We start from the raw sequence: 14297 nt of genomic DNA, 5'->3' as shown, positions 1-14297 counted from the left end.
ACAAAGCCAAACCGGTCTGATGTTGGATTTTATATCGATTGATCAATTAATGCTAGATGGATCTGCAAAATGCACTTACATTACCAAAAGAACTTAAAAACCCATCTGACTTGACCTCAAACTGTTCAAATATTCTCAAAAACTAAGCTACAAAACTCAGAAATAAAGACAATTGAAAGAAAAACAGCAAAAAATAGAAAAAGAAAAGCAAGCAATGCGAGACAAATAAAAGTCAGATTAAATAAACATTTTGCCAACAAAACAGTGGAAATAAAGTCAAGAAAAGTTTCTGCCATACAGCAAAATTGCAAGTTTTTCCTACTAGAATATTCAACATGATGAATCTTGATCGATACTGTGAATTAATGAACGTTTTAAAAAATTCATCTGACTATCAAAATTTCTATAAAATTCTGTTCTATCCACTCAAAATTGACAGTTATATGGAGCAGCATAAAATTTATGAAATAGTTGGCGAGTTGCTGTTACGAATTGGAACTGATCAGCCGTCAAATGATGAAATTATTGATTTTATGATTGCAAATTTATGCAAACTCAATGAACACTTTAATAAGAAGCCATCAATGAAAATTGAGTTCCTTAATTGCACTGCCGACAGCATGAAATATCTCAAGAAATTATCATCAAAATTTCAAATTCCAATAATTTATGAAAATTCACCAGACTCAGCCACAGTCCCTAAAAACCATCCGAAAATAATTTGTGATTTCAAAGATAATTCAAGCGACGACAAACTCATGATAATCTCAACAGCAGATGACATTGACAATAACAACAGCAATCAAGACAAATCCCCAGACTGTAATTTAAAGCTTAAGAAGGCAATTGAGATGAAATTATGCTACAATAATCTCAAATATGTAATTCAAAATGCTCGTCTGCGAAAGCCATTGAAGCATACTCATGGCAAATGGAATCATCGTGTCTTAATGGTGGGTCGAATGGGTAGCGGTCGAAAGACACAAGTAAGTCAATTGGCTAAAGAATTTGGTCTTGTTCTTATCGATTTAGAGGCAATGATTAAAGAATATGAGCAACAATGTGCTTGCGCTGGAGGATTTTGGAGTTTCGTACAAGAAACTCTTCTTAAGCCTCAATGTCTCCATAATGGATATGTGATTGTGTCGAATGTCATTAGTCGAATGGATTTGTTAATGCTCATGGAGAAATTTATCCATGAACCAAATAAGATTATATTCATTCATACAAATGAGAACAAATGTCGACGGCGTATTTTGAAACAAAAAGGGATTTATCATGACAATAATACAAATGTTGATTCTTCTTCTTCTACATCCACCTCACAAACAACATTATCGTCGTCGACATCAACATCGTTGGCATGTGGTGAAAATGTAAATTTATATCTCGATTACCAAATGAATCTGTACAATTTACATAAGAAAGACTTTTTGAGATATTTTGCCAGCACAAAGGATTTACGACAGAAAATTTATCATGTTAATGGAAATGGATCTGTGAATGATATTAAATCATGGATATGGGCTTATTTTTGTGATAAATAAAAAGTTTTGAGGTTCCTGCATGAAATTATGCTGTAAAGTATGCAAATATTTGTTGTTTGTGTGTTTCTTGTTGACAATTTCATGGTTGTGAGGTAAATGTTTTGGTGTGGGATGTGTATCCAGAGCTGTCAATTGGGTTTAAGGGCTTTGACAGGGTCGGGTGTTGAGCAACGACAAAGACATGCGGTTCATGGCATTTACAAGGGAATTTATGAGCCATGGCACTCAGGTTGCCCACTTCTGTTACAGATCAATCTTAAAATAGTCCCAAAATCTCAGAAAAAGCACTGCCTCCACTCAAACCACAACCACAACCTCACAACATCTCGTTTGAAGTCAAATTTCAATTAAAACCGCAACATTTAAAATTCTTGACACCTTGTGGCTCGAAACGTCCCAAAACGAAGTTAAATTTAATAAAAAATATTCTGATAAGCAATCTACACAATATGTTCACATCATATGACAAAAACATTACCTTAACCATACCATAATACGATGGAAAATCAAATTAATTAAAATTAATTACAATGTGTCACTTGTATATTAAGCATAATTCCCACTCAAATAATAATAACAATGTACAACATCTGTAACCTCATTTAACCATCACAGAACGGATTTTATCAATTTTATTGTGTTATCTATGTGGATTCATACCGAGAATCTATCATACTTGATACTTTCGTATTTGACTTCAAGGTGATGCGGTTTTCTTAAGGCACACGTGAATTTATAATTAATGTTAAATTATCTATTCAAAAACAATCATGTCAGATGTGAAAATGGATCCTATTCATTTGGTACATATTAAGTGAGTTTTAGATGGAAGTAGGGATTTAGAAATGAGGTCTATGAAGCACCATTGAGATCGTTCACTCATTACGTAGCTTCTAAACTTTCAATCGCCGCTCTAACCCTAAGATCGTAGCCACCAAACCAGCTTAAGAGCCACCCAGACCTCCCTAAGATTGTTACGTAATAAATATTCAACCCAAAGCTGCTTCATAGACGTCATAGGTGGATGGAGACCTACATAATAACTGAACAACCCCTTTCCTGCCTGCACAAAATAATAATCGATAATATTTTCCTTAAAAAAATCCAAACCTTCTCAATACAACTCCTAATGACTCTCAAGAGAATCAGAAAATACTGCAATAATATTTTCAGTACTCTTGACTTGTACAATCATCCAGACCAAGAGCCCTTCAAAATAACTTCAAATAATGAAAATTATTATTATTTTCAATTCTGAGAAAAAGAAATTAGATGAACAAAAAAAATAATAATATGAAGAAATTCTATGAATGTTTCTCTACGTTGGAAGTGATTCTCCTTGAAATAATCATCAGCAGACAGAAAAGCTCTTGTGTTCTGCAAACAATCTATTCATCCTAATGAGACAAAATAAGAAGATAATTCAGGGGAAAAGAAATTATGAAGATTATGAAGAAATTGTCAAGGTTGACTGATATTTTATCGTTTTAAATGCTATGTCATGAGAGTCTAGGATATGCACATGGGTGTATTGAGAATTAGAATTCCAGGAAAAGGAGGATTGAAGGGATTAGACCCTCAAACCCACCCGATCCATTTTTAGACAGAAACCTTTAACTTACAGGGAACGTATTTAGGAGGAGTTGAGTTGAGGTGACCGACATCCAATGCAAACCCTTCACTTCCTTCTCTTTTGGACAAAATGCTTCAACTTGTCAGGATTATTCGAGACTACAAATCCCAAACTTTCACCCTCCTCGCTAGCAGCTTCTAAACTATGTTGATAAACAAATACTTCGAAAAATTGCTCATTCCTTGCTTAGAACATGATCTGGAAGAAGTTAAAAATCATACAAAAAACTCCATAAGAAGCCACTTATGAAAAATGTTAAGATAACAAAGAAGAAATGATTTATTTCTCGTTAGAAAATTTTCTATTTTTCTTGTTCTTTTCCGAAAAAATGAAAACTTTTCATATTTCAAAACAATTTTCTAGTTTTTCTCAAGAATTTTCACATTTTTCTTTAGAAAATCATAATTTTTTGATAGTTTTTGTTAATGTATAGATTATAATGGTAGATTTTATGAAAGAATGTCATTTGAGAAGGATGGGAAAATTAATTGAGTGTCATAGAAAATTATGAAGGACTCTATAAGTGCACTTAAATTAGAGAAGGAACTATATTTATGGATTATTTGATGACGGATTTTATTAAAAATAGAAATACTCAATGAAATTTGATTTATTGGACTGTTGCTTACTACTACTGCAACCATGTTCCTATTTGGAGCTTAGGTTACATTAGAAGGCTTTCTATCTGATTCTATTGCTGGCCCTGTGACTCAGTTTTTAAAAATTATCGTGTGGACAACGTTGAGGACATTCTTTCATTACTGTTCAGCGCCAAGTAGCTTGTGGAGCTCCTGGTTACCGTTTCCATTGTGGATTCCATCCAAGGATTGTGTATCAAACTTGTGTTTCTGTAACAGCAATGACATTTTCTCTTGGACTATATAAAAGGATAAAAGCTGATCAAAATATTATGAATCAGTTCCGTACTCTTGGAATACATGGTTAGGACGCATAATTTGATTCGTATAGTATCAGCTGGACTGCCATATGGACACTTCAATGTATGTTAATCGGGATAAATTGTTCTACAAAACAATTATGGAAATTAATTTATGACGATTAAAATTGCATTGTTGATGTGAACGAGAGGAAAAAATTAATTAATTTAAAATTATAATCGTAATGAGAAAGAGTTGAAAAGAGGATAATAAATAATAAGAACGAAATGGATTCTCTCATAAATGCATGAAATCCTGCATATAAAATAATGGGAAGTAAAGGAATAATTATGAATAATAAAAAATGAGGAATTAATTGTGTAATTAAAATGCTCTTTTTGTTCCATTAAATGGAAAATTTTAATTTGTAGGAAGTTTTTTAGTTCGCGAAAATTATTTTCATAGTGAGAATTAGTCGGAAATTCTACAATTGAAGCATTATGTTGAAAATTACCAGGAAATGCATTCAAAGCTTTAGGGATTAACTCTTACGTGTGCTTCATTGTGCATTTTCCACATAAATATTGAAATAAAGTTCAACGGAATCAATTATTGAATGCTTTTTGTTTCAATTTTCAAGGATTTTAGTCAGTAAATAGAGTTTGAGTGTTCAAACACTTTAATCCGTTTATTTTGGTGTAGATGACCAATAAAGGTGTTTGAATTTATGCACAAATATGTTATTTGCAAGGTGATGACTCTTGGAAAGTCAAATAATGATTATTTCCACTTTCCAAATCTAAACAGTTGAATGGCTTCAGGTCGTATTGAATGGACAAGTCGTGAGGGCGTCCTGACGGCTTCGCGATGACTGAGTTCGACTCATTATTGCAGTGAATGCTGAAATTTGTCACAAAGTGCTGATCAAGAAGTGAAAGACTCACAAAACTGTACCAAAAAAATCAAAAATCACAAAATTTTCCCATGTTTCAATAAACTTTCAACTCCTTAACCATCCAACTAAAAGCATCCCAGCAACTAAATTCCCCTCTCAAAAAATCGATAAACGACCGTAATTAAAAGAAAAATCTCATTTAATTTCTTCAAACATAAAAGCAGCGAGAAGATTATGTACATTTAATTGAAAATGATTTTTTTAAATAATCTAAGGAAGCACTTCTCAATGAGCACAAGCGAAGCACAAATTTCATCACCCATCCAATATAAAGGCATCGACCAAAAGCTTTGTAATTTGCATTTTAATTTCAATTTTTTATATTTTTTTAATTTAAAAAAAATTCTTTTCTGAATGAGCCAAAAATTAATTTTAATTTTTTTTCTCGTTTTGCATTTTCTTTGTGTGCTGTTTGGTTTTAATTATAAAGTACAAAGGCATTAAATTGAAATTTTTTCTCATTTATTTCCATAATGAAATTTATGTAGATTAAATTTGATAGGACTAAGATTAAATTTGAATTTTTTTGGTAATTTTGAGTAATTTTGTGAATTTATTTAAATTTTCATCATTTTGACGTCAATTCTCAATTCACGAAGAGTTAGGTCTGATATTAATAATTGCTCATATTTTAGTCACTGATCAAACTCTCGATTATCATCTAATTAACACATAGTTCCTTCACATTCAGCTAGAATCATCTTAAATTTCACCTTATTCCTCATCCTTCCACACAATTCCTTCAATCCAGTCGAGATAATTATAGACATTAACATAGACACCTATAAAATGACATTATTAATCTCAAACTTCAATTGGGATCAAATTTTGCAAAACTTACCAGGAAATCCAATTGTTCCACATTTATTTAATCCAAAACTTACAATTCCGATTTGTGTATAAGTACAGCTGACCTTGTTAGCGTTTGACACTAATAGGGGACCACCTGAATCTCCCTAGAAGAAAATATTCAAAAGTTTCATAAATTTCCCCAATTTCATTGAAATTTCAGTCAACATACATTGCATGAGTCCTTCATCTCAGTATGATGTCCATAACACAGATTTGCATTACTATCTATAATTTTATTGTTCCACAACTCCTGACATCGAGAATGACTAAATCTCTCCAACGTTACTTTCATTAAATTATTCGCAATTTCTCCATTCTGTGTCTTTCCAAAACCAGTCACAATTCCTCTCTCATCTTCATGTTGTTTAGTAGGCAGGCAAATTGGCAATATGAATTCATTTAGTGTAACTTCTTCAGCTAATTTTAATAAGGCTATGTCACCCATGACTGTTGTACGATTTGCAATATAATGATCATATTTGAAGATTTCCACTATATCCACAATGACTGTTCTGTCATTATCACCATCACGAGAAATCGATCCAAGCTTGACAGCTTTTGGTTTCAATATTCTAGAGTTAGTTGCTTTTTCAAGACAATGTGCAGCTATAAAGAGAAATTAGATGTCTTCAGACCTGCAGACATAAGTAATAGTTCTTACCGGTCATCGCAAATCTTGGAGAAACTAATGTACAGCCACAAAAAAACTTTAAATTATTTCTTCTTCCATATCCAACAAGTCCTTGATGAGGAAACTCAAATGGCTTTGCTTCAGTTCCACCTGAAAGTATAAAAATTAGTTAAAAATATACTCATAATCATGCATTTGTTCCTTATCTCAGCTGATTAAGTCTCAAACAATTTAAATGGAACTCAAATTTATTTGTGATTCTATTATCTGTTGGGGAATTCCCATGAATATAATAATCGCTTGATTTATGAATTTTAAATTCATACGAAATGAGCAGCTCTTTATCAAAATATTTGCCGATTTGTTACCTTTGACTGAGAACTTCGACATTTCACATGCCATTTCCGAGCGACACAAATAAAGGAGGCTCGATCACGGAGCATTCAAGGCTCAGTAGCGGAACCTTCAAAGCTCCGCAGCGGAACCTTCAAAGCTCCACAGCGGAACCTTCAAAGCTCCGCAGCGGAACCTTCAAAGTAACACAACGGAACCTTCAAAGCTACACAGCGGAACTTTCAAAGCTCCGCAACCATATGGACGTCAAACGACATTTGTGTCGTTCGGGATTCTTCCTATACTCAAATAAATCAACTTACCAACAATCAAGGCAACCTGCTTGTGCTTGCATTTGTCAACTCTAATTTCACGAGGCTTTCCTCCAATTAATGTTGGCGCAATTCTTATTGTATGAAAAACATTTTGTCCATACTCGCGGCACTCTGTTAATAAAGTGATGAAAATAATTAAGATTGTGAGTGATTTATCAGCATTGATTCTTACTTCGTTCACTAATTCTCTCTGGCGCGTCTCTTAAAGGCATTTCTTCTAGTTCATCTTTTTCACTTTCTTTAACTTTTGTTGCTTCATTTTCTTCATTTCTTGCGGCTGCCGCCCTATCAACTGAACTTCTTACAGATAAAGGTGATTGAGTAGGACAACAAACTGTTTGTTCTTGTTGGCTGCACACTGTGGGTTTATTTGAATGAACAGTTCCAGCAGCAATTGTGTCCATTACTGGCTTGCATTTTCTAATTTCTACACAAATTCCTGGTAAATTTTCTGCAGTACGACATCGAGAATTTAAAGCTAAATCGGCACTTACAAAATTTTGAGCGACGTAAAATAAACAGAGTATTTTTAAAATAGAAGTGCTCATTATGAGTGAATTTACTAAACTGAAGTGATATTGATACTGATACTATACATGCTCTTTGTGATGATGATTGTAGTATGTAGCAAATATGATCATTTTGTGAGAATTAAAATGAGTAATATTTTCAAAGAGATAATCGTGTAGAATGTGAAAAGAAACAATTGTCATCAAATTCAACTTTTATTTTGATTTTTAATTTAAATCTAGAGTCAGAAACTGTCGTTTTATTGTGAATCTTACAACTTGTGTCCAATCAAAAATCGTAATTTCTACAACTTTTCCGTACAAAAATTTAAAAAATCATAAAATTTGCGATTTTTGAATTGAAAAAAAATCTTGAAAATTGTCTAATTCTGCTGTAAATCTTACTCCCGATTCTTCCACACAATTTCCTCAATCCATCTCAAATACGGAAAGATATTAACAAAAACATCTGAAAGAATATTAATTAAAATGCTTCATTTTAAAACTAATATAAAGGCATTACCTGGTTTGCCAACAATTCCATGTTTATGATATCCAAAACTGATTAGACCAACTTGGACTAAGTTGCATAAATTGTTTCTATTAACTGACATGTGTATTGGACCAACTAGAAAAGAATTTATTGGTGTTAATCTTAAAACAGAAGTAATTGTTCCTTACCTAGTGCTGCCTAGAATTGAAAGAAAATAAATATGATTAATAGGGTATGGGATCGGACCGAACACTTATTACGTAACGCGGAGAAAATCGTCTCTTCCCTCTCCTTTTACCGTCGTAAAATCTCTCAACACCCTCTTCTTCCGCTCTCATAGCGTTACGCAATAAGTGAACGACTTTTATCTAGCAATTTGAACATTTTTGTACAAAATTGAGCTGTAAACCAAAATTTTTCATTGTCTTACCTGATACGAGTTGGAATTTATCCTCTGATGTCCATAACAAATCATTGTACTTCCATTAATTCTTGGATTATTACCAAGTTCCCTCTGACACCTTCTAATATTAAATTTTTCTAGTCCAACTTTCAGCAATCTCTCAGCTTTCATCGGATCTGAATCAAGTTTACCAAATATTAAGGCTGTAGTTCTATTTGAATGAATATTCTTCGAAGGCATGCAGATGGGACTTATGGACTGACTAAATACAACAGATATCTTCAGTTTTATTAATCCAATGTCATTGTTGAAAGTCTGGCTGTTATAATCTGGATGCTGGATTAGATGTTCTATTTTGATTATTTTAGATCCTGGTTCTTTAGTCTTTCGATTGTTTCCACCAAGTTTTATCAACTTTAAGGTAGAGTTGTCAGGTGGATATAGACATTGAGCAGCTAAAAAATATTTTTAAAAAATTATTTTAAGTTCCGCACTGATTTATACTAAATCTGGCACTGATTTATACCAAATCCGACACCAAGTCATAGTCACACCACCTAACAGACAAAGAGTATGCATTCATGGTACAAAAAGACCACTAAGATACTTAAAAGCGGTTTCTTTGTCTGTTAAAAGTCGGCCTGGTATTCTGGTCAATAACAATAAAATTCATACCAGCTAATACAAAATTTGGTGAAATTAATGAGCCCAAGCAGTCCCACTTTATCAAATTAATGCCTTTTCTGACATAACCTAAAAGTGCTGAGTGAGGAAATTCATTTGGTTCTGCCAATGTTGCACCTAAAAATTTAAAAATAGGAATGAAATTACGAAATCTGTAGCTTAAATATTAATTTACCTAAGACTATTGGTTGTGCTTTTTGGCAGCTTTTGGTAGTCCAAGTATTTGTGTACTTGCACTCTGTGAAAATAAACATTTATATTTGAGTCAATTTGAGCCTAATTTATTGATTATGTAAAGTCATTCCTTACTTTTTTCAATATTCGTTTTAAATTGCGATATCGGACAGCAAACTGTCTTTTGTGCCCTATTACATGGAAGTACTAAAGATATCTTAACTGATCTATCATTATTCCGATCCATGATAGATTTACATTGTCTTATGCTAGTGCAAATACCTTCTATATTATTACCAAACCTGCACCGTCTTCCTACTTCTAATTCTGCCATAATTGCATGACAAGTTGAAAAAATTAAGACTATAATTATTATTTTACGATGATTCATGTTGATTGACAGTTAAAGACTAACAGATGTACTATGTTATGCAAAAACATTTGTGTTATCTGGAGCTAAATTAAGAAACAAGGAAATTCCCACAATTCTTATCAACATACAAACACATTAATTCTCAATGAGTGTCCGATGATCATTTTAACACCAGAATTAATTCCAACGCTTTAATGAACTTTAAAAGAGGTCAGCTAAATGATTTGTAGACAAATTAAGTGATACTTTATTAGCATTCATAATCTGCAGGCAATAGTCATGAAATATTAAATTACATAAAAATTGTATTATTTTCCGCCAGGCCAGACAGTCCGTTCAATCCAGTCGATGTAATTGTAGACATTGACATAAACAGCTGTAATAAGATTGAAGATAAAATTGGTTATAAAGTCTAATTTGTGTATGTCTGTTAAACGCTGTGGTGGGCAATCTGTGTTCCGTGATACGAAGTATGGCGAGCACATCCCGTGGTTCTCATGAAAATCTTCCTTCCATATGGTTTGACGCGATTCTAAAGCTGAAATGTGCCGTGACACAAAAAGGGTTGCCTTATAATAGCTTACTCACCTGGAAATCCAACAACACCACATTGAGACGATCCAAAACTCACAATTCCAATTTGAGTGTAGGTACAATACACGTTATTATCGTTTGAAACTTGCAGCGGTCCTCCTGAATCACCCTAAATTGAAATATCATCAAAATCATCACAATTTTTGTTAAATTTTATCAGAACCTACATCACACGAGTCTCTCGATTTTCGCTTATCTCCATAGCACAGCATCGTGTCTTGAAATATTGATTTTGGTTCATAAAGTTGTTTGCACTCATCATGATCAAATTTCTCGACAACAACTTTCATCAACTTATCTGAATACATTCCATTTCCTAGATTTCCAAAGCCAGTAACGATCGCCTTCCAATGATCATCCTGTTTTGTTGGTAAGCAAATCGGGTAAATATGTTCATTGAACTTGATGTTCTTTTGCAGTCGCACAAGAGCAATGTCTTCGTTGTCTATTAAGCTTTTGTAATTTGGATGAACAAATATACTTGATATTCTATAAATTGCTGTATTAGCATTGTCTTCTAATCGTGAAAGCATTCCAACTTTCACAAATGTTAAGTTGTTTTTGGTGCAGTGAGCAGCTGAAAATGAATCAATGGCTCAGCCTCAAAAGGACAAAATAATTCAGCACAAACCATACCAGTCAATATAAAATGTGAAGACACAATTGATCCACCACATTTCCAATCAATCATCGTCGCTTCAGGATAGCCTAAAAGAGCCTGATGAGGAAATTCAGACAGTTGAGACTCAGTTCCGCCTGTTGGAGATTATTTGAAAGTTTACTACCAAAGTTTAACATTGAATCAACTCACCAAGAATTAGTGGAACAGTTTTATGCTGACAAACATTTGTTTTTAATATGATAGGCGCCTGACCAATCAGTCTTGATACTGAAGTGTTTTTTTGGACATAATTTTCGTATTCCTTACATTCTAAAATGCTCAATTTAAAATTTTAATTTTACTTCTCACAAAGTTTAAAATAATTCATACTTTTTTCACTAATTCGTACTGTCTGAATGTCCATAAAGCCAATAGACCCGGTGTAATCAGTAGTTGGAGGAGTCGATTCAACCTGTCGTGGACAGCAAATCACCAAAAATTTCTTTGTACAGAAAGTGACACTCTCATGTGTTATTTCTTTGCTCCTTAATTTCCTAACAATCACTTCACATTCATTGTAGTTCCTACAATCTCCAGGAATACTTTCATTAGTCACACACTCAGCTCCTCTTGGCAAATTCAATTCAGAATTAACAAATTTTATTGCTAAAATATTAAAAATGACAAAAACTGTTTTGAATGTGAACATTATGGAGAGAAAGAATCAAATAATAAGCTCTAATCAATTACACGAGTAACAAAAAAATTATCAAATACAGACAGTTTTGGTAGACAATAATAAGCTGATTAAAGACTTTTGAATGCCAGAAAATCCCAATGATGTTGATTTAGTATTAAATTAGTATACCGAGTGACACAAAAGTGGCTTGAGAAACTTAAAGCATTAGAAGCTAATTAATGCGTTATAATCGGAGCTAGAAGTCAACTGTAATTAAGTGACTGAATTTATAGATGGCGGAACTTGACTTAAATCGACTCGAGTCGACTAAAATCAATTTCACTTGACTTCAAACTCAGATTCTAATAGAATTTGTGTAACTTCCAAATGACTGCTGAATTGAGTCTTGTGTCGCTCGGAGTTGTTTGTGTTTCATACATTAAAAATGTCTTAGCCTGCGTCTTAGTGACAACAACTAAAATACTGAATTTTTAAATCCCAAAAGCAAAGTTTGAAGTCGACTTGAAATGCTACAGGAAGTCACATCGGATCGAGTCGACTTTTCAATGCAAAATTCATATCCACCTCGACCTCTGATTCTACCAAAAAAGCCACAAAACTTTCCAAAAAATGAAACTCAAACGCAACAGTTTAAGAACAACTGACATTAATGCAGCACATTAATCTTTATTCATCTGCCCAAACAATTTTTTCAATCCAATCAATAAAATGAAATACATTAACATAAACTCCTGGATGTCCTTCTATATTACAATGTTCATTTCCAAAACTTACAATTCCTATTTGAATGTAGCTACAGTCAATGCTGTCATGTTTAATCTGAAGTGGACCACCTGAATCGCCCTGAAAAACATTTCAATAAGCTACTAGACATGAATATTAAGACAATTTGACTTACATTGCATGAATCTATAACATTTGAAGTAGATGCATTGCCATAGCATATCATTGTATCATGGTCAATTGTATTAAAGTAAACATCATTACAGTAAGTGTGATTATATTGTTCTAGTGTTGCCTTCATTAACTTTTCCGACATATTAGGCCGACTATCTGTTCTTCCAAATCCTGTAACTAATGCCTGTTGTCCATCCTCATACTTTTTGGTCGGCAGACAAATTGGATGAAGTTTTTCACTAAATGGGACATTTCTGTTTAGTCTTATTAAAGCAATGTCTGAATATTTGGATAAACTATCAAAATTTTCATGTGTAATAAATTCAGCAATTCTGAGAATTTTCGTATCTCTGTCAGTTTTTGTTAACGAAATCATTCCTAACTTTACAGATGTTATTTTATAATCTGTTGAATAAAAGAGAAAATTTGATATTTTAGATCTCTAATGCAGCTCTAATACAGTTGTGGGCAACCTTTAATATATCTCGGCATACCTTTGTGGTTAGCCTCGATCGGACCCAATGGTATTATCCCAAAAATTCAGTTTTAGTATGCCGAACCATACAGGTTGCCCACTACCGATCAAATCCCTACCAATTAACTCTCCAGATTCCTCAACTTCGTGGACTTTACAGTGAGCAGCTATAGTAAAGTTTTGATTAATAACTAAAAGGTAAATGCTAAAGATGAAATTTACCTGTTAAAACAAATTTTGGCGATATTAATGAGCCACCGCATATCCAATTATGTATACGTCCTTTTACATAACCTAAAAGTGCTTGATGTGGAAATTCGAATCGATAAGCTGCTTTTCCACCTGAAAATTTATGAATAATTTTTAATATCAATTAAATAAGATTTGTGCATTTATGGCAAGTGGTAGCCAGCGGTAGGGTCAGTTTTAGGTGACATCTGAGGGAGTCCATGGATCATAATTCAAGCAGCTAACTAAGTCAGTAAACAAGAAGTAAACCTACCAACAACCAATTGTGTAGACTTATGTAGACAATTATCATTTTCGGTAATGAATGGCTGTGGATTAGCACGGGTGCCAGCTACAGTTACGTTTGACTTTGTACTTTTTGAGTACTCTTTACATTCTGTGGAGATCCAAAAGATTTTTAATTAAAATTTTGAGGATTTACTTATTCAAATTACTTACTTCTCTCACTAATTCTTTCACTTTTGATTTCTTTTGCAATTGGAATTGAATTTGTTTCAGTTGTAGGTGCTGGAATGCAGCAAATTATTCCTTGTTCATTGCACTTTAAAATTTCATGGCGATTGACTTTGTTCATCATGTGTAGACAATCATTATAATATTTACAAACTCCTTTCTCGTTAGCTCTGTTAGTACATCTTGCGCCTATCAAAATGTCAATGTGTTCAGTTCTAACACAACTTGACGATATTAAAATTATTAATATAAATTTTTTTAATGTTATCATTTTAAACACTTGAAATGAAATGAGATGTACGAAAATGTCTCTCAATTGCAAATCAGCAAAGACATTATTGTGAGAAAATAATGAAAAAATCTCTCAAATTTTTTAGTATCATGCAGCTAATGCTATCAGTGTGGATTTTTTTTTTGTACTCAAATTGAAGAAACTGAAATTAGAAAAGGCTGAATCGCAATTTTTGTGACTTAAAATGATCACTGAGTGACTTTTTTTGACAGCCGTTAGACCACCCTTACGTCTTA

The 14297-nt window shown here is 33.0% G+C and overlaps 5 protein-coding genes across 5 annotated transcripts; 1 reads left to right on the top strand and 4 right to left on the bottom strand.

Annotated features, from left to right (window-relative positions):
* The first annotated feature begins 345 nt into the window (after positions 1 to 345).
* Positions 346 to 1552, top strand: LOC139100615 (uncharacterized). Its single transcript, XM_070653298.1, has one exon. The coding sequence runs from the start codon at positions 366 to 368 to the stop codon at positions 1545 to 1547; it is 1182 nt and encodes a 393-aa protein (XP_070509399.1). The 5' UTR covers positions 346 to 365; the 3' UTR covers positions 1548 to 1552.
* Positions 1553 to 5151: 3599 nt separating this feature from the next.
* On the bottom strand, positions 5152 to 7740 carry LOC139100544 (trypsin-1-like). The gene is made up of 6 exons (XM_070653166.1): positions 7337 to 7740; positions 7153 to 7275; positions 6527 to 6646; positions 6035 to 6471; positions 5855 to 5969; positions 5152 to 5795 (listed from the first exon to the last, which is right to left on the bottom strand). The coding sequence occupies exons 1-6, from the start codon at positions 7710 to 7712 to the stop codon at positions 5728 to 5730; spliced, it is 1239 nt and encodes a 412-aa protein (XP_070509267.1). The 5' UTR covers positions 7713 to 7740; the 3' UTR covers positions 5152 to 5727.
* Positions 7741 to 7913: 173 nt separating this feature from the next.
* LOC139100471 (serine protease snake-like) lies at positions 7914 to 9674 on the bottom strand. Its single transcript, XM_070653062.1, has 6 exons — positions 9563 to 9674; positions 9429 to 9491; positions 9245 to 9370; positions 8597 to 9024; positions 8197 to 8364; positions 7914 to 8142 (listed from the first exon to the last, which is right to left on the bottom strand). Exons 1-5 carry the CDS (start codon positions 9672 to 9674, stop codon positions 8329 to 8331), a joined length of 765 nt encoding a protein of 254 aa, XP_070509163.1. The 3' UTR covers positions 7914 to 8142; positions 8197 to 8328.
* A 346-nt stretch (positions 9675 to 10020) lies between these two features.
* Positions 10021 to 11703, bottom strand: LOC139100639 (venom protease-like). The gene is made up of 6 exons (XM_070653324.1): positions 11386 to 11703; positions 11206 to 11325; positions 11031 to 11150; positions 10562 to 10971; positions 10389 to 10503; positions 10021 to 10176 (listed from the first exon to the last, which is right to left on the bottom strand). The coding sequence occupies exons 1-6, from the start codon at positions 11417 to 11419 to the stop codon at positions 10109 to 10111; spliced, it is 867 nt and encodes a 288-aa protein (XP_070509425.1). The 5' UTR covers positions 11420 to 11703; the 3' UTR covers positions 10021 to 10108.
* Positions 11704 to 12324: 621 nt separating this feature from the next.
* LOC139100628 (chymotrypsin-2-like) lies at positions 12325 to 14041 on the bottom strand. Its single transcript, XM_070653312.1, has 6 exons — positions 13755 to 14041; positions 13570 to 13692; positions 13290 to 13409; positions 13187 to 13234; positions 12594 to 12997; positions 12325 to 12538 (listed from the first exon to the last, which is right to left on the bottom strand). The coding sequence occupies exons 1-6, from the start codon at positions 14038 to 14040 to the stop codon at positions 12362 to 12364; spliced, it is 1158 nt and encodes a 385-aa protein (XP_070509413.1). The 5' UTR covers position 14041; the 3' UTR covers positions 12325 to 12361.
* Positions 14042 to 14297: the final 256 nt, after the last annotated feature.

The sequence above is a fragment of the Chironomus tepperi genome, unplaced genomic scaffold (genome assembly GCF_022539635.2).
Source record: "Chironomus tepperi strain 1889 unplaced genomic scaffold, CSIRO-AGI_Ctep_v1 contig_67, whole genome shotgun sequence".
Lineage (NCBI taxonomy): Eukaryota > Metazoa > Arthropoda > Insecta > Diptera > Chironomidae > Chironomus > Chironomus tepperi.
Note: the sequence above shows the minus strand (reverse complement) of the source record. Positions and strands in the feature narration are given on the sequence as shown.